The sequence below is a fragment of the Gossypium arboreum genome, chromosome 11, assembly GCF_025698485.1.
Source record: "Gossypium arboreum isolate Shixiya-1 chromosome 11, ASM2569848v2, whole genome shotgun sequence".
NCBI lineage: Eukaryota > Viridiplantae > Streptophyta > Magnoliopsida > Malvales > Malvaceae > Gossypium > Gossypium arboreum.
Genome location: NC_069080.1, coordinates 9,952,942 through 9,973,102, shown reverse-complemented (window position 1 = coordinate 9,973,102; position 20,161 = coordinate 9,952,942). Strand labels below are relative to the sequence as shown.

General features: G+C 40.4%; 2 protein-coding genes across 2 annotated transcripts; both read right to left on the bottom strand.

Moving 5' to 3' along the window:
* Window positions 1-2,158: 2,158 nt before the first annotated feature.
* On the bottom strand, window positions 2,159-5,012 carry LOC128283828 (uncharacterized). The gene is made up of 3 exons (XM_053021223.1): window positions 4,575-5,012; window positions 4,330-4,472; window positions 2,159-2,291 (listed from the first exon to the last, which is right to left on the bottom strand). Exons 1-3 carry the CDS (start codon window positions 5,010-5,012, stop codon window positions 2,159-2,161), a joined length of 714 nt encoding a protein of 237 aa, XP_052877183.1.
* A 6,412-nt stretch (window positions 5,013-11,424) lies between these two features.
* On the bottom strand, window positions 11,425-12,551 carry LOC128283827 (uncharacterized). Its single transcript, XM_053021222.1, has 2 exons — window positions 12,488-12,551; window positions 11,425-12,344 (listed from the first exon to the last, which is right to left on the bottom strand). Exons 1-2 carry the CDS (start codon window positions 12,549-12,551, stop codon window positions 11,425-11,427), a joined length of 984 nt encoding a protein of 327 aa, XP_052877182.1.
* Window positions 12,552-20,161: the final 7,610 nt, after the last annotated feature.

Genomic DNA, 20,161 nt, shown 5'->3' with positions numbered 1-20,161 from the left:
GTACATGGAATCAAGTTTATTTATTATAAAGTATATATATAGATACTTATATATAATAATATGTAGAACGTTTGTATAAAATACACATAATACGATGATGGTATAAAGAAATTTACAATAAAAGAGAAGCAATCGCCGAAATAGATTAAAATGTATAAAAGAGTAATCGGGAAAAGAAAGCTATGAGCTAAGAAGATTCAATTGGAATCAATTCAAAACAAAAGGGATGATTTAAAAAACAAAACCCCAATGAAAAAAAAAAGGCCAATACGCGATGTGCGTAAATGCAAGAGGATCTAAATTGGAAATATACCAGTCCTCACGGCGTAGCATTTAAGTGTGGGCCAGGTTGTAAACGCACACAAATTGCAGGGATAAATTAAAAGAAAAAGGAATGCGAATATAATCTGATTTCAATGCTGCGTGAAAGCGGAGGGACTGATATTGTAAATAACCCCTCACCGCAAAAACACGCGGGTCATCGGGGCAGCAGACCGGCTCGGGTCGGGCGAATGGACTCGTGCGACGCTGTTTTGGGGCTATGGTTGTAAGCCTCAAACGACGTCATCCCCCATAGATATAAGAACCCCCCTTTTTACCAAATTCTCAAAGCTCCAAACCCTAACCCCTTTTATCAGCCGCACTTCAACTCTCTCCCTCAAAGACCAGTCCGCGGCAAAACACTGTGACCAGTGCTCCGGGCTTCAAAGCGTGTGGCCGACTTTAGCCACAGATCTCCCTTCCGACTCCGATTAAGACGGAGTGAAAGGGGACCGACGGCCCAGCAACGAGGTAAGGTTCTCATGTTCCCTTTTTCTTTTTATTAAAATATAAAAAAAGAAGAAAATCGAAGGAAATAAATAAAAAAATGTAATAATCTCAGATGTTCGAAGAAGGAAATCACCTTACTTTTTTTTAGTTTTCTATTGCTTCTGTATGTGTAAATGTGCGTAAAAAAGAAGGGCTACAATCGAAAAAATCCCAGGCTTTTATAGCCGAGAGAAGAAGAAATAAAAATATACAAAAAATTTCTTTATTTTCTTGCGTCTGTTGTCTTTTTGAGTTTGCAGGTATAGGTGCTGCTCGGGTATAGGGGCTGTGCTGCAGGGTACGGAGGTAGTTGGCGTGGGGGCTTGGTAGCGCCGTACGGAGGCGTGGAGACTGGGGCTTGCTGCGGCGCAATCAAGCCGTTAGGGTTCTGCCCTAGCTTGTGTTCTTGGGCCAGGGTTGTTGGGCTTAGGATTGGGCTATTATAAATGGGTTGGAATTTTGGGCTATTGGGTTGTATTAGGCTTAGGTTTTAGATTTGGGTCATGTAATTGGACTTTAAACATTTAATGGACTGTGATGGTTTTATTCATTTTATGTTTTATGGTTTATTTGTAACGGGCCTGGGCATATTTGGCTCACTACAGCTGCCCCTCTTTGCTCATTGTCGTGGAACGAGGATAGAGCAAAGACTATAAATGGGCCAATTTAGCCAGCGCCTGCTGAGCTTCGACTTCTTGGTGCTTCTTTTCTTCAAGTAGCTTCAATATGTTCCACTGCAACTTCAGGGAGACATGGTTCGTGTGTTTTTATCCTGCTCTACTGCAACTTCAGAGAGATAAGGATTGTGACTTCGATCTACTCCACCGTAACTTCGGGGAGATAAGATCTTGCATTCTTCAGCCTACTCCACTACAATTTTAGGGAGCTAGGCTGATGGCTTAAATCTACTCCACTGCAACTTCAGGGAAACAAGATCTAAAATTTTGACCTACTCCACTACAACTTTAGGGAGCTAGGTTAGTGACTTAAATCTGCTTCACTGCAACTTCAGAAAGTCAAGATTCATCGTCTTTGATCTGCTCCACTACAACTTTAGGGAAACCAGACCTAAAATTTCAGCCTACTCCACTACAACTTTAGGGAGCTAGGGTGATGGCTTAAATCTGCTCCACTGCAACTTCAGGGAAACGAGATCTAAAATTTTGACCTACTCCACTACAACTTTAGGGAGCTAGGTTAGTGACTTAAATCTGCTTCACTGCAACTTCAGGAAGTCAAGATTCGTCATCTTTGATCTGCTCCACTGCAACTTCAGGGAAACGAGATCTAAAATTTTAACCTACTCCACTACAACTTTAGGGAGCTAGGCTAGTGACTTAAATCTGCTTCATTGCAACTTCAGGAAGTCAAGATTCGTCGTCTTTGATCTGCTCCACTGCAACTTCAGGGAAACAGGATCTGTGGGATTCGCCAATGTCACTACACTGTCTTCCAAAGACATGATTTGTAGAATTGGTTTCCTATATCAAATAATTGGGATGCTATGATCGAGATGAATCATATGCTCCTAAATGAATGATTATGAATGTGGAAATGTTATGCGAGTGATTCTTTTTTAAATGCTTAAGGTATCATTGCTCATAACTCGTCCGGGTTCCATCATTGATGTGCTATCGCGTCTTCTTACTTAGCCGTTATTTCTGACAGAAAATTTACAGAAATAGTCCTAATTTGGATTCCTTTTTTTCGAATATTTTCCAACTTTGAACCTGGTTAGTCCTGACTAGTGGCCCTGTTTCAGGTCCTTGTACTATTTAGAAACTTTCCAGAGTAATATACATAACGTCTTTTGTGTAGATATTACATGTTTAAAAATCACGATTTCAACAAAAATGCTCGAAAGAGATTATCACAATGGACAAATGGCATTTTATTAAGCAAAGTTTGATGTGAATACATAGGATAACGAATCTGGTAAGGTGCGAAAAATGAGAAAAAGATGCCCCAGATATCGCAGCACGAGTTTCACTATTTTGATTTCTCAAAGGTTCCTTCGAACCAAATGTGTGTTCAAAAGATCCCACGTATTTTGTTGATACTCTAAGGTGTAATGTTCTTCTGTCCTGTTGATTTTGGAAGGACAAGACTACCATATGCCCCATATTCAAAATTTGAGCTGCCCGTTTTTGGGTTTTCAACTCAAGAGCCCCTTTGGTTCCAAAGTGCCCTTTACGGGTTTTTACCTTGGCCTCTTCGATTTTTTTTCAGAGTTCAGAGCGCCCTTTGCGGGTTTTCACCCTGGCCTCTCTTTCTTCAGGTAAAATACTTCTTGACCGAATCTGAGTTTACAGGATTGGGCAAGTTTCTACCGTCCATCTCGGCTAGAATTAATGCTCATCCGGAGAAAGCCTTTTTCACCACTTAAGGCCTTTCCCAATTAGGCATCAATTTCCCTCGAAAGTCCTTTTGTATGGGAAGGATCTTTTTCAAAAGCAGGTCTCTCTGGTGGAATTCTCTAGGGCGAACCTTTTTGTCATAAGCCTGCATCATTCGCTTTTGGTACATCTGACTATGATAGATAGCTCTTAACCTCTTTTCCTCAATTAGATTCAATTGATCATATCGAGACTGGATCCACTCGGCTTCTTCTAAATTTAACTCCGACAACACTCGATGGGACGGGATCTCGACTTCAATTGGTAACACCGCTTCCATTTCGTAGACCAGGGAGAAAGGAGTTGCCCCGGTTGAAGTTCTGACTGATGTTCGATACGCGAAGAGGGCAAATGGTAGCTTCTCATGCCAGTCTCTGTAGGTTTCGGTCACCTTTCCCACAATCTTCTTAATGTTTTTATTGGCCGCTTCCACTGCCCCATTCATCTTCGAGCGATACGGTGACGAGTTGTGATGTCTGATCTTGAATTGACTGCAGACTTCTGCTATTGTACTATTGTTCAAGTTTAATGTATTGTCAGATATGATCCTCTCCGGCATTCCATTTCGACATATGATCTCTTTTTTCAGAAACTTGCTCATTACCGATTTTGTTACACTAGCATACAAAGTGGCTTCTACCCATTTGGTGAAATAGTCGATAACCACGAAGATGAACCGATGCCCACTGGAAGCTTTCGGCGATATTGGTCTAATCACATCCGTGACCCACATAGAGAATGGCCATGGAGAAACCATGACATGCAGCGGTGAAGGAGGCACATGAATTTTGTCTCCGTAGATTTGGCACTTATGACATCTTTTAGCGTAATTGACACAGTCTCCTTCCATGGTGGACCAATAGTACCCGAATCTCATAATTTTCCTGGCCATTGTAAAGTCATTAGCGTGTGTCCCACAGACTCTTTCGTGGACTTCTTCCAAGATTTTCTTAGCCTCTACAGCGTCACACATCTTAGTAGCACTTGATCCTTTCTTCTTTTGTACAGGATATCCCCATCTAGGACATAATCGATGGCCAATCTTCTTAGCGTTCTTTTGTCATTCTCGCTTGCCTGGTTCGGGTATTCACGATTCTTCACGTATTGCAATATATCGTAATACCAATGGTGATCATCTTTATCTTCATCTTCTTCAATATTGTAACAGTGGGCTGGAACTTCATAAATGCTCATCTGGATGGGTTTGACATCTTCTTGTTTATTTACCTTGATCATGGAGGCTAAGGTAGCCAAAGCATCAGCCATCTGATTTTCGTCTCGTGGAAGGTAGTAGAAGGTGATGTCATCAAACTCTTTATCCAATTCAAGGACCAGTTTTCGATAGTCGATCAACTTGGGGTCTCTGACCTCCCATTCTCCCTTGAGTTGATAAATCACTAGCGCGGAATCCCCATACACCTTTAGCACTCTAATCTTGCGTTCTATGGCTACACGGACTCCCATGATGCATGCCTCGTATTCCGCTATGTTATTCGTACAGTCAAAATCAAACTTACTAGTGAATGGATAATGATCTCCGTTTGGAGATACTAAGACGGCCCTAATTCTATTGCCCACAGCATTTGACGCCCCATCGAAATTCAATTTCCATGGAAGTTCTTTAAGAGCACCTTCTTCAATGGTAGCAACACACATTGGGTCTTCATTCGGAAAGTCGAAGTTCAAAGGCTCGTAGTCTTCCAAAACTCTACTGGCTAGAAAATCTACTATTGCACTTCTTTTTACCGCTTTTTGGTTCACGTAGATAATGTCGAATTCAAAAAGCAGAATCTGCCATCGGGCCATCCTTCCATTCAAAGCTGTTGACTCCATCATGTACTTCAAGGGGTCCAATTTTGATATGAGCCAAGTGGTGTGATACAACATATACTGCCTCAGCCTTCGGGTTGTCCAAATTAGGGCACAACACAACTTCTCTATCGGTGGGTATCTTGTCTCACATTCTGTGAACTTTTTACTAAGATAGTAAATGGCTTTTTCTTTCCTCCCTGACTCGTCATGCTGACCCAATACTTATCCCATGGAATTCTCGAATACTGCCAAGTACAGTATCAATGGCTTATCGGGGTTAGGTGGCATCAGCACCGAGGCGTTGGATAAGTATTGTTTGACCTTGTTGAAAGCCCTTTGGCATCCTTCATTCCATTCACCTGGGTTATGTTTCTTGATGAGGCGAAAGACAGGGTCACATTTCTCAGTCAGTTGTGAAATGAACCGAGCAATGTAATTTAATCTTCCTAGAAAGCCTCGAACTTCTTTTTGAATGCGCGGCGGGGATAGCTCTTGTATGGCTTTAACTTTGTCCGGATCAATCTTGATCCCTTTTTCACTAACCACGAATCCGAGTAACTTTCTAGACTTGGCTCCAAAGGTACATTTGGCGGGGTTGAGTTTTAGCTGAAACTTCTTCAACCTCAAGAACAATTTCCTTAGAACTTGTATGTGTTCCTTCTCTGTTCGAGACTTAGCGATCATATCATCGACATAAACCTCGATTTCTTTATGCATCATGTCGTGAAAAAGGGTTACCATGGCTCTTTGATAAGTTGCCCCCGCATTCTTCAGTCCAAACGGCATCACTTTGTAGCAGAACGTGCCCCACATGGTTACAAATGTGGTCTTTTCCATATCTCCAGGATGCATCTTGATCTGGTTATATTCGGAAAAACCGTCTATGAATAAAAATAGTGAATGTCCTACCGTGTTGTCCACTAGGGTGTCTATATGAGGTAGTGGGAAATTGTCTTTTGGGCTAGCTTTATTCAAATCTCTGTAGTCCACACACATTCGCACTTTTCCATCTTTCTTAGGGACAGAGACGATGTTGGCTACCCATTCTGAGTATTTTACTACTTTCAGAAATCTAGCGTCAAACTGCTTTCGAACCTCTTCCTTTATTTTTAGCAAGACATCGGGCCTCATTCTTCGGAGTTTTTGCTGAACTGGCTTACACTCTTCTTTTATGGGAAGTCGGTGCACCATGATGTCAGTGTCCAACCCGGGCATATCTTTGTATGACCATGCGAAGGCATCTTTGAATTCTTGAAGTAATTCAATGAGGTCTCGCTTCATTTCCACAGTGATACATGTTCCAATCTTCACCTCTTGTCCTTCTCCTAAGCTCACAATTTCGATTGATTCTTTGTGAGGTAGGATTTATTTCTCCTCTTGTTCTACTATCCTCAACAAATCAGGGGATAGGTTACAGCCTTGGTCATCTTCAAAATCCTGAGAATCATCCATACACACATCTTGCTCGAAAGGAAATTCTGAGTCGCTAGCAATGTCACTCGTATCATTAATATCTAGGGACCTGTTATGAGGACGAAGGCAGATACAAAGAATAAAAAAAATTCGAAACATTTATTTTCGTGATATGATTATGAATGACGAATGAAAGAATATTTAGAAGAATGCTTCAAGAATAAAAGAATTCGAAAGTAATCATTTGTATGGTTATGAATAGAATTGAAAGGACGAGATAACATTTGCTCAAAAATGATAATAACCGTGCATTTTATTGAAATATCACTTTTAAACATCGGCCTATTTCACAAAAGATTCTTACCACTCCTAGGCCTAGAGCAATAAGTGTGTTTTGGACATTACTCTGAATCCGTTCTAAAAACTATAGGGATCTTTTCCGCAGTCCAGTTGTCCAGAACACTTCCAGGTGTGTAGGGGCCAATGTCTGATAAACTTTCTCTTTCAGCCTCCCTTTCGTACATGACGTTAATGTCCAAGCTTTCCAGCTTTTCTTCTATAGCTCCCGTCATTGGCATGTCTCTCTCGAGATAAATGATTCCCCCAGACACAAATGTTTTCGATATATGGGGGAATATCTTTGGTTCCCACTTGATTTCCTCCCTCGTTAATCGAACTCTCCTTCTTTCTTGTTTCTTTTCCAGCTCTCTTCTCCTTTGTTTCGCATCTGACTTAAATCATAATCCGAAGCGGTCTCTCTTGTCTTTCAGTATTAGCGTTTCAGTCCTTCCTTGTAGATGTCTCCCAAGTCCCTTTTCGGGTAGGGCCCCTTTTCCAATCGTCAACTGGAGGCTCATCCTCGTAGTTTTGGACAATTTAGGCACCAGAATTTTTGTTCCCTCGGCGATGAACGTCGCGTTAACAATTCAAAAGATCGAAATGAGCATTCAATTGCTTCGTCATCTGTCTCCAAATAGGGTGCATTATTACTCACAGTTGCAATAATATCTTCTTTAGCCTTAATCGTTATCAACCTCCCCTTTGACACCAGCTTCAATTTTTGATGCAACGAGGAAGGCACTGCCCCAGCTGAATGTTTCCAGGGCCTCTCCAATAAGCAATTATATGAGGGCTTGATGTCCATTACATGGAAATCCACCTCATATGTGTTTGGCCTAATCTGAAGGGGTACCTCGATTCTTCCCATCACCTTTCTCTCCGTGCCATCGAATGTCTTCACGATGTTCTGGCACTCCTTCATATGAGAGCTGTCTATAGGTAACTGCTCGATGTGGTCAATGGCGGGATGTTCGTATGGATCCATTGTCAATTATCGCTGGCAAGATATACCCTTTACAGTGTGTCGTGATATGCAGAGCTTTAGTCGACCCCATGCCTCCGGGTGGTATCTCATCATCATTAAAGAAGATATAGTTATCGGCACTAATGTTGTTAACCAAGCGGTCCAACTTGTTAACGGAGATATCATTGGGAACATACGTTTCATTCAAGACCTTCATTAGCGCGCTGCGATGGACTTCCGTGCTCAAAAGCATGGCCAACACCGAAATACGAGCTGGTTGTTTACGTAGCTGTTCAGCCATACTATATTCGCTATGCTTTAGGAATTTTAAAAACTCATTGGCCTCGTCTTCGTTAACTGGCTCATTAACAAGTTTGGTTGCTTTTCCCTTCATTTCCTCGACCACCTGGGCTTTTTCTTTTGTGGGTTGTTCCTCTTCATTCACCGTATCGTAACGCCTCCCACTACCTGTATAGGAACCTCTGTTTTGATCCCCTCTTAAAATGCCAACTGGGCTCTCTTTTCCCGGTATCATCACACTGCAATCATAATTCCATGGGACCTTTTTTCTATCTTTGTAAGGGAAGACTGCAGGTATTTAGATTATGACCCTCGGTGGCATTTGTACTCCAGCTTCATTATTTTTGAGTCTCGAAATGATCACCACGGGATAATTAGGTGTTTGATTCTGTGCCTTTGATTCTCCCTCAGATGCACATACATTTCCCTCTATGGGGCTTTTAGCTTCTTCATAGAATTCTATTTCTTTGTTATCTATCATGTTCTATACGAGGGCCCTGAATTCCACACATTCTTGGATTTCATGCCCCACCTCATCATGAAACTCACAGTAGTTTCTCGCTTTTTCGGGTTCTTCCCTTGGATCCAATGATATCAATCCTCTCTTGGTCATCTCTTTCTATACCCGCCTCAACGGGGTCTTGATTTCTGCCACTTCATACTTGGTCTTCTTGCTCAAGCCTTCACTTATCCCATTCACCCCTTGGTCGGTATGATTGGGGAGTGGGTTTCCTGCTACATTAGGCGTGGCTGGGTCATCAAATCTCATGATTCCCACCTTAATGAGTCTTTCGACCACTTTCTTAAATGCAGTGCAATTTTCAATTGAGTGCTCGGTGATTCCCGCGTGGTACTTACATTGGGCGTTCGCATCATACCATTTGGGATACGGGGGCTGCAGTGGCTCCAGGTAGAAAGGGGATACCACATGAGCGTTGAACAGGTTCTGGAACAACTTCCTATACGACATGGGTATAGGGGTGTATTGTGGCCTTTCTGTGTTCTTCCTCGCATTGGATTCTTGCCTTACAGAGCTTTGTTGATTGGTAGTCACCGTTTTGGGTTGATTTATAGTAATTGACTTGGACTGCCCCTTGTTGAATGTACTCGTGTTGTTCACCTTATTATCTTTTCTCCTCGGGGCTGACTTCCTAACACTCTTTCCCAATTCTATCTTGCCGCTCCTTACAGCATTTTCAATCATTTCTCCCGTCATTACTATATCGGAGAAGCTCTTGGTGGCGTTTCCCAACATATGAGTGATAAAAGGGGCCTTCAAGGTATTTATAAAGAGCATCGTTGTCTCCTTTTCTAGAAGTGGCGGTTGAACTTGTATGGCCACCTCCCTCCATCTTTGTGCGTACTGCCTGAAGCTTTCATTCGATTTTTTCTCCATGTTCTGGAGAGTGATTCTGTCAGGGGTCATGTCCGTCACGTGATTGTATTGCTTCATAAAGGCCTGGGCCAGGTCCTTCCACGAGTTAATCTTAGAGCGATTTAATTGGTTGTACCACTTAGATGCCGTCCCGACCAGACTATCTTGAAAGCAGTGGATTAATAGCTGGTCATTGTTAACATATCCCGTCATTCGCCTGCAGAACATAGTGATATGAGCTTCAGGGCAACTTTTCCATTGTATTTCTCGAACTCGGGCATTTTGAATTTGGGGGGAAGGACTAAATCTGGGACCAAACTCAAGTCCTTGGCATCAATCCCTTGATGATGATCTGCGCTCTCCATGGCTTTGAATTTCTCCTCAAGCCATCTACACCGTTCTTCCAATTGTTTTTGTGAATCCATCCTCGCCTTTTCTTCTTCAGCAATTTCATCCAAGTCTGGAAAGGGCGAATAGTTCGGGTTGTTGACAAAGTTAAAGCCTGAGCCGGTTTAGAAATTCATCGGTATTGAAGCTCCAGCTTGAACCTGCTGGGGCATGAGCGTGACAGATGGTTTTAGTAGATTAATCTCGAGCTTCACCGATACATGTGTCAGAGTGAAGCCGGGGAGGTATTGGGGATCCTCATTAGCTTCTTCAATTTTGTCCATAGGGCCCTTTCCCTTATCCGTTCCTCCCAACAGCAATTGGGATAACTGAGACATCATTTCTCTTTGGGACTCCATCATTTGCTCCTTCATTTCTCGTTGAATCTTGGCTAGCTGCTCTTGCATCTGAGACTGTATTTGATCTTACATGTCCTTTTGCATTTGCTCCAATTTCTCGAGTCTCTTATCCATTGATTTTTTCCTTGTACTGTAGGGGTGTGTGGTTGGTTGGTTTTCGTTGGCTTCCAGGTTACTGAAATAATTTTTAATTAATTAACCAGAAAACTCTTATGGCCTTTAATGCATAATGATATAATGCAAATGCAGATGCATGAATGCAAAGGAGGCATCAATTTTTTGATTCAATTGCCCTTAGAAAATTTTACTTGAAAATAAAATCTTTTACATAAAGTCGAGTTACAAATAGAATTTCGCTCTAACGCTCAAAGTCCTAATTTTTCTAAGCAATAAGGCCAGCTCTTGTCCGCACTCTGACTCTAACTCATATTTCATGCTCAGTGTGTCCGCCTGAATAGCTAAAGTTTACAAGTAGTCCGCTACTTTCTGAATCTGGGTTATGGCCTCCCCCATAAGTTAATCTCTGTTTCTAAGTTGGTCTTGCGCATGGTGAAGCTGCTCCTTCCAACGATCCTCGTTTGCCTTGAAAAACTGGATTCTCATCTCACAGTTTTGTAGCGACGCCTCTAACTCTTCTATTTTTCCTTTCATTTCTTCTATCTTGCTCAAGCTTGCCCTCAATTCCATCGCAGTGTTGCGGTTTCGGTATTGATGTAGGGACTTCTCAAGTTCTGCCACTCTAACCCTTAATTCCCCTCGCTCGTTTCTGCTTTCTGACAGACTTTTCTCCAAATCTTCGTTTCGTGCTTGAGCTTCTCGAAATTTTCTTTCCCACCGGTCGGTATTGGCCTTTTCTTCCCGAATTTCATGGCGCCATTGTTCGAAAGTCTTACTTAACCCGACAGTTCTCATAGACAGGCGCAGCTTCTTATAGTCAGTCTTCAAGCTGTCTAGGTCTTCTTCGGCCTTAGTTTTCCCTTTTCTCCACTTTTTAGCCTCTGACCTCTGGACATCAGCTTCTAACCTTAGGTGCATCTTTTCTTCCTCCAATTGTTCGATCTTCTTCCCAAGCTCCGAACTCTTCTTCTCAAAATCTTGCCTTATAATTTCCAATTTCGATGAGGTGACTTGTAATTGTTCCCCGATAGGTCGAGCATTCTCCAAACTTGGCCTAGGAATATTATCATTAATCCTCTTCTTAAACCATTCGCTATGCTCGGGTGTTACCATGGAACTGACGGCTAACCTCTTCATCTAATAAGTTTGCTTCTAAGCATCCGATAATTCCTGAACTCTCTTCTTATAGTGAGTACCTTTAAACGAGAATTCACTTTGAGCAAGTCCGTAGGTCGTGGGTACAAACTGCCTTGACTTATATTGCCTCAAGGCTAACAGTGGAGTATACCCGGCAGCTTCCCAGATTCCTAACAATGGCACCCAATCGAAGTTACCACATCGGTACATGATCTCGTCAGGGACCATCCAATAAGCTCTCCACTCGATATCCTCTTCCTTGAGGTTCTGAAAAATATCCATCCATTTCTCCTCCAAGATATCCTCTCTCCTCTGTATAGCTGCCTCTTCTTTTAAAGGGGAATAACCTTCAAAAAAGACTCGATAGGAAACCTTGACTACCTTCCAAAAGTGCCCATGAAACCATACCATCAATAATTGAACACATCTAATAAATCGCCCCTCGCCTGTCTTTTGACACGAGCTCAAAGATCTGAACGTTTCTGTCAATATTGCCGGTACCGATGTGATTCCCTTTTCAAGACGATTAAACAAGTTAATGGCCGCCTCGTCCACGTGCCTCAAAGCCTTAGGAAAGATCACTAATCCGTAGATGCTTAAGGCAAATATATCGACCCTCTTTCTTTCATCTGGATGCGTCAAGATCAAATCTCGTAAATTCTCCCAAGGGACACATTTGCTATCTCCTTTTTGCTGAATCCGAGCAGTGATCCAAGGCTCGCTCATCCTGGAAATGCTCATCAGTTTCTTCACGAAAGCCTGATTACTAAAAACCCGGGCATAAGTCTTCCGGACCTGAATCTTTGGACATCTAAGCAGCGTAATGTATTCCTCTTTGGTAGGTACCAAATCTACTTCTCCAAAAGTGAAACACTTATACGCAGAATTCCAAAACTGCACCAAGGCTCGGAACAAATGCTTATCCACTCTAATATCTAGCAGGTAGGATATGTCACCATAGCTTTGGTAAAACAACTGCTTGATCCCTTCATCCCAACTAGCCCAAATGTCTCTCAACTCTTGCAGCTCATTCTGTACTACATTGACGCGAGTGAAATCCTGTAGCTCCGATACATACCCTTCTGCCAAGCTATCCCCCCTCTCAGATTGTAGCCTCTCCGACCAAGCATGAACGGCCGCATTATCCTCGACTTTACTAAGAAATTCATTCTCCATGTCAAATTTTCTAACTTAGTAATTGAATGCGGATTAGCGCTTCCTTTAATATGCAATGTCATGCAAAAAAGATAGTCAAAACAAAACACCGGTTAGTATCAAATAATAGTGATAAAATGCAAGCATATAAACAATAATTATAGTGCATATACGGGTAGGTACTAAGGCTCGACGCGGCTCCACCCAAGGATAGCTCCTAAGGTTCACTATATGTGGTTTAGTTCTAGGAAAAGGGGTACCCGAACCAGCAGATTCCTCAATCCTCACCCATTATAGGCTCATATAGATCGAGTTCGGTTCGGGGGGATACATTTCCCTATGACCATGCAGAGATGCAAATCTCACGAAATCATAGGTACGGATGTACCTCGGAAGCAATCCACTAGCCCATGCGGAGGTGAAAACCTCACGAAAGCGTAGTTTCTTACTCCCACTTAGAAGGTGTGACCACAGTGGCCATGCAATGAAATGCAGTGCTATTCTACAATACTCGTACCAAAACAAGCATACAATCAAATGCAGTCGAAAGATTCATGATTTTTTAAAGTAAATTTTCGATCTTTTAACAAAAGGACAGTAAATAATCGATTTTTATGGCTAGACTCTCAAGTTCAATCCCCAGCGGAGTCGCCAAGCTGTCGAAACCATCCATTTTTGAAAATTTTTACGTTTAATAAAAACGGCGGAATCGACTTTTGAAAAACAGAAATATGGAGTCACCACCGATCTTTGTTTTAGTGTGATCGGATCACCTAAGAATAAAGTCATTTTTAGTTTACTAAAACAAATATTTTAGTCTACGAATTTTTGAGAAAATGGGTTCGGGAGTCGGTTACGCATGAGGAAGGATTAGCACCCTCATTACGCCCAAAATTAGTACCAAATTGATTAAATACTGTCATTATGTTAAAGCTTAAAAAATGTTTTTTAAATGTGGTTCTTATCGAAAACGTTTAAATAACCCGAGTGGGTTAGCAAAATCTTCTTGTTTCGACGTCCGAAAGTCTACAATTTGAAATTAACAAAAGGATGCCCAACTGTTTGGTCCAACGAAAAATCGAAACCCAGCACAGTAGGGCACGATTCCTCGAATTTTGCAAACATTGTCCATTGCCTTACCTTAGAAAATAAGGGTGAAATTCCGAAGGGATCCTTCATGGTTTTGAGCAAATGAAAAAGCAAAACCTAGCACGATAGGGCTCAATTCTCAAATTTCCAAACATCGAACATCACCTTCATTTTGAAAGGTTTTTAATAGTTATGAATAAAGACTTAAAGGACTACTCGATTGTTTTGAACAAACAAGAAATCACAACCGAGCACGATAAGGCATGATTCCCGACTTGTCAAACACCGAGTATTGCCCTCATTTTAAAGGATTTTTAGAAGAGCCGAGTGAAATTTTGAAGGGATATTTGATTATTTTAAACAATCGAGAAATTGCTACCCAACACGTTAGGGCACGATCCTACAAATTGCCAAATACCAGATATCGCCTTCGTTTTAGGGATTTTAAAAGACACGAGTGAAATTTTAAAGTGATATTCGATTATTTTGAGCAAATGCGAAATTGCAACCCAACACGTTAGGGCACGATTCCGCGAATTGCCAAACATCAAATCTCATCTTCGTTTAAGGGATTTTAAAAGATATGAATGGAATTTCAAAGGGAAATTCGATTATTTTGAGCAAATGCGAAATTGCAACCCAACACGTTAGGGCACAATTCCGCGAATTGCCGAACATCAAATTTCGTCTTCGTTTTGAAGAATTTTTGGATGAATACTTAAAAACATATTAATTTGATTTGAAATAAGATGACATTAATCGTAAAAAAATTGGGTTTTAAAACCATATTTCAAAAATCAAAAGGAAAATAATGAATGGGGTAATGTGTACATGCGAGATACCACGCTCGATGAATGAGAATATTAATCAACTAGCGGAATAAGCAATTAAATACAATTAACCTAGAAATTATAACCTAATTTGAATCATGTATGAAGAGCAATTAACATACTAATAAGATGAATGTCATGCAAGGAATATATATATATATATATATATATATATATAAAATATAAAACAACCAACAAAGCATGTGCAAACAAAATGGGATTTAGAAGTCAAAGTGGTATAAGGTTAATAAACTCATGTTATAAAAGTTGACGAGTTTGAATAAAAACTAGGAATATATATAACTATTGAAATAAATATTAGAAAGTGAAAGTTTGGATTAAATTGTATGTAAAATAATTTAAACACAAATTCATTTAAAAGTTGACAAAGTACATGATAATTTTAATAATACTTAATGCAAAATAATAATAAAGGTACAAGCGGGGACATAACAAAAAATATGTACATGTATATCAAAATAGTATTTAAATGTGAAATTTTAAATCAACACAATATATAGTAAAATATGTTAAAAAGACTTATGTACGTAAATATGTATACATATAGTAATAATTTAAAGGATGTACTATGTAGGATTACGTAATATAATATAAGAATAAATATAAAGGAAATTACATTTATAGAATAATACGAGATTAATAATATGTATATGAAATAAAGTTAATTTTAATACCAAGTATACATATATATATTAATTTTTAAACAAGAGGGTATATAAAGATATTAAAATAGCTTAATGCAAAAAGGAATTTAAAGTGATGACTTTATAAAACAAAATGAGGTTATGCATGTACAAATATACATATAGAAAAATAAGAAATGCGAAATGTTAACATAAAAAAATCTTCAAAACGATTGTATAAACAAGCAATTAAGAATAAAGGTGTTTTAAAATAAAAACTATTAAAGTAATAAGTGTGTTAATATATGCATAATAATCATGTAAATAATATGTAAAACAAGCATGCAAAACTAATTATAATAACAAAAATATATGTCAAAATGTATGAATAAGTTCAAAGACAAGTAGGAATAAGATGACATTAGGAATGTACATGGAATCAAGTTTATTTATTATAAAGTATATATATAGATACTTATATATAATACTATGTAGAACGTTTGAATAAAATACACACAATACGATGACGGTATAAAGAAACTTACAATAAAAGAGAAGCAATCGCCGAAATAGATTAAAATGTATAAAAGAGTAATCGGGAAAAGAGAGCTATGAGCTAAGAAGATTCAATTGGAATCAATTCAAAACAAAAGGGATGATTTAAAAAACAAAACCCCAATGAAAAAAAAAAGGCCAATACGCGATATGCGCAAATGCAAGAGGATCTAAACTGGAAATATACCAGTCCTCACGGTGCAGCATTTAAGTGTGGGCCAGGTTGTAAACGCACACAAATTGCAGGGATAAATTAAAAGAAAAGGGAACGCGAATATAATCTGATTTCAATGCTGCGTGAAAGAGGAGGGACTGATATTGTAAATAACCCCTCACTGCAAAAACATGCGGGTCATCGGGGCAGCAGACTGGCTTGGGTCAGGCGAATGGACTCATGCGACGCTGTTTTGGGGCTATGGTAGTAAGCCTCAAACGACGTCGTCCCCCATAGATATAAGAACCCCCCCTTTTTACCAGATTCTTAAAGCTCCGAACCCTAACCCCTTTTATCAGCCGCACTTCAACTCTCTCCCTCAAAGACCAGTACGCCGTAAAACACTGTGACCAGTGCTCCGAGCTTCAAAGCGTGTGGCCGAATTTAGCCACAGATCTCCCTTCTGACTCCGATTAAGACGGAGTGAAAGGGGACCGACGGCTCAGCAATGAGGTAAGGTTCTCATGTTCCCTTTTTCTTTTTATTAAAATATAAAAAAAAAGAAGAAAATAGAAGGAAATAGATCGAAAAAATGTAATAATCTCAGAGGTTCGAATAAGGAAATCACGTTGCTTTTTTTTAGTTTTCTATTGCTTCTGTATGTGTAAATGTGCGTAAAAAAGAAGGGTTACAATCGAAAAAATCCCAGGCTTTTATAGCCAAGAGAAGAAGAAATAAAAATATACAAAAAATTTCTTTATTTTCTTGCGTCTGTTCTCTTTTTATGCTTGCAGTGCAGTCTTCTTTAGGGTATAGAAATTTGTCTTTGGAGAGGCAGGTAGTGGCGTGGGGGCTTGGTAGCGCTGTATGGAGGCGTGGAGACTGGGACTTGCTGCAGTGCAATCAAGCCGTTAGGGTTCTGCCCTAGCTTGTGTTCTTGGGCCAGGGTAGTTGGGCTTAGGATTGGGCTATTGTAAATGGGTTGGAATTTTGGGCTATTGGGTTGTATTAGGCTTAGGTTTTAGATTTGGGTCATGTAATTGGACTTTAAACATTTAAAGGACTGTGATGGTTTTATTCATTTTATGTTTTATGGTTTATTTGTAACGGGCCCGGGCATATTTGGCCCACTACAGCTGCCCCTCTTTGCTCATTATCATGGAACGAGGATAGAGCAAAGACTATAAATGGGCCAATTTGGCCAGGGCCTACTGAGCTTCGACTTCTTGGTGCTTATTTTCTTCAAGTAGCTTCAATATGTTCCACTGCAACTTTAGGGAGACATGGTTCGTGTGTTTTTATCCTGCTCTACTGCAACTTCAGAGAGATAAGGATTGTGACTTAGATCTGCTCCACCGCAACTTCGGGGAGATAAGATTTTGCATTCTTCAGCCTACTCTACTACAATTTTAGGGACCTAGGGTGATGGCTTAAATCTGCTCCACTGTAACTTCAGGGAAACGAGATCTAAAATTTTGACCTACTCCACTACAACTTTAGGGAGCTAGGTTAGAGACTTAAATCTGCTTCACTGCAACTTCAGGAAGTCAATATTCATCGTCTTTGATCTGTTCCACTGCAACTTTAGGGAAACCAGACCTAAAATTTCAGCCTACTCTACTACAACTTTAGGGAGCTAGGGTGATAGCTTAAATTTGCTCCACTGCAACTTCAGGGAAATGAGATCTAAAATTTTGACCTACTCCACTACAACTTTAGGGAGCTAGGTTAGTGACTGAAATCTGCTTCACTGCAACTTTAGGAAGTCAAGATTTGTCGTCTTTGATCTGCTCCACTACAACTTCAGGGAAACGAGATCTAAAATTTTAACCTACTCTACAACTTTAGGGAGCTAGGTTAGTGACTTAAATCTGCATCATTGCAACTTCAGGAAGTCATGATTCGTCGTCCTTGATCTGCTCCACTGTAACTTCAGGGAAATAGGATCTGTGGGATTCGCCAATGTCACTACACTGTCTTCCAAAGACATGATTTGTAGAATTGGTTTCTTGTATCAAATAATTAGGATGCTATGATCGAGATGAATTATATGCTCCTAAATGAATGATTATGAATGTGGAAATATTATGAGAGTGATTCCTTTTTAAATGCTTAAGGTATCATTGCTCATAACTCGTCCGGGTTCCATCATTGATGTGCTATCGCGTCTTCTTACTTAGCCGTTATCTCTGACAGAAAATTTGAGGAAATAGTCCTAATTTGGATTCCTCTTTTTTGAATATTTTCCAACTTTGAACCTGGTTAGTCCTGACTAGTGGCCTTGTTTCAGGTCCTTGTACTATTTAGAGACTTTCCAGAGTAATATACATAACGTCTTTTGTGTAGATATTACATGTTTAAAAATTGCGATTTCAACAAAAATGCTCGAAAGAGATTATCACAATGGACAAATGGCATTTTATTAAGCAAAGTTTGATGTGAATACATAGGATAACGAATCTGGTAAGGTGCGAAAAATGAGAAAAAGATGCCTCAGATATCGCAGCACGAGTTTCACTATTCTGATTTCTCAAAGGTTCCTTCGAACCAAATGTGTGTTCAGGAGATGCCGTGTATTTTTTTGATGCTCCAAGGTGCAATGTTCTTCTCTCCTGTTGATTTTGGAAGGACAAGACTACCATATGCCCCATATTCAAAATTTAAGCTGCCCGTTTTCGGGTTTTCAACTCAAGAGCCCCTTTGGTTCCAAAGTGCCCTTTGCGGGTTTTCACCTTGGCCTCTCCGATTTTTTTTTTAGAGTTCAGAGCGCCCTTTGCGGGTTTTCACTCTGGCCTCTCTTTCTTCAGGTAAAATACTTCTTGACTGAATCCGAGTTTACAGGATTGGGTAAGTTTCTACCATCCATCTCGGCTAGAATTAATGCTCCTCCGGAGAAAGCCTTCTTCACCACGTAAGACCCTTTTCGATTAGGCATCAATTTCCCTCGAAAGTCCTTCTATATGGGAAGGATCTTTTTCAAAAGCAGGTCTCCCTCGTGGAATTCTCTAGGGGGAACCTTTTTGTCATAAGCCCGCATCATTCGCTTTTGGTACATCTGACCATGACGGATAGCTCTTAACCTCTTTTCCTCAATTAGGTTCAATTGATCATATCGAGACTGGATCCACTCGGCTTCTTCTAACTTTAACTCCGACAACACTCAAAGAGACGGGATCTCGACTTCAATTGGCAACACCGCTTCTATTTCGTAGACCAGGGAGAAAGGAGTTGCCCCGGTTGAAGTTCTGACTGATGTTCGATACGCGAAGAGGGCAAATGGTAGCTTCTCATGCCAGTCTCTGTAGGTTTCGGTCATCTTTTCCACAATCTTCTTAATGTTCTTATTGGCCGCTTCCACTGCCCCATTCATCTTCGGGTGATATGGTGACGAGTTGTGATGTCTGATCTTGAATTGACTGCAGACTTCTACTATCGTACTGTTGTTCAAGTTTAATGCATTGTCAGATATGATCCTCTCCGGCATTCCATATCGACATATGATCTCATTTTTTAGAAACTTGCTCACTGCCAATTTTGTCACACTAGCATACGAAGCGGCTTCTACCCATTTGGTGAAATAGTCGATAACCACGAAGATGAACCGATGTCCATTGGAAGCTTTTGGCGATATTGGTCCAATCATATCCATGCCCCACATAGAGAATGGCCATGAAGAAACCATGACATGCAGCGGTGAAGGAGGCACATGAATTTTGTCTCCGTAGATTTGGCACTTATGACATCTCTTAGCGTAATTGACACAGTCTCCTTCCATGGTGGACCAATAGTACTCGAATATCATAATTTGCCTAGCCATTGTAAATCCATTAGCGTGTGTCCCACAGACTCTTTCGTGGACTTCTTCCAAGATTTTCTTAGCTTCTACAGCGTCTACACATCTTAGTAGCACTTGACCCTTTCTTCTTTTGTACAAGATATCCCCATTTAGGACATAATCGATAGCCAATCTTCTTAGCGTTCTTTTGTCATTCTCGCTTGCCTGGTCCGGGTATTCACGATTCTTCACGTATTGCAATATATCGTAATACCAGGGGTGATCATCTTTATCTTCGTCTTCTTCAATATTGTAACAGTGGGCCGAAACTTCATAAATGCTCAGCTGGATGGGTTTGACATCTTCTTGTTTGTTTACCTTAATCATGGAGGCTAAGGTAGCCAAAAAATCAGCCATCTGATTTTCGTCTCGTGGAAGGTAGTGGAAGGTGATGTCATCAAACTCTTTAACCAATTCAAGGACTAGTTTTCGATAGTCGATCAACTTGGGGTCTTTGGTCTCCCATTCTCCCTTGAGTTGATAAATTACT

What these genes read in the sequence shown, in the direction of transcription:
- LOC128283827 (XM_053021222.1), bottom strand. Translation starts at nt 12,551, where the DNA reads ATGCGGCCGTTCATGCTTGGTCGGAGAGGCTACAATCTGAGAGGGGGG. An exon ending in GGGGATAGCTTGGCAGAAGG is followed by an intron (nt 12,345 to 12,487) that starts GTATGTATCGGA and finishes CCTACCTGCTAG; the next exon opens with ATATTAGAGTGGATAAGCAT.
- LOC128283828 (XM_053021223.1), bottom strand. Translation starts at nt 5,012, where the DNA reads ATGGCCCGATGGCAGATTCTGCTTTTTGAATTCGACATTATCTACGTG. An exon ending in AACTCAAGGGAGAATGGGAG is followed by an intron (nt 4,473 to 4,574) that starts GTCAGAGACCCC and finishes GACGAAAATCAG; the next exon opens with ATGGCTGATGCTTTGGCTAC. An exon ending in GATAAAGATGATCACCATTG is followed by an intron (nt 2,292 to 4,329) that starts GTATTACGATAT and finishes TATTTGATATAG; the next exon opens with GAAACCAATTCTACAAATCA.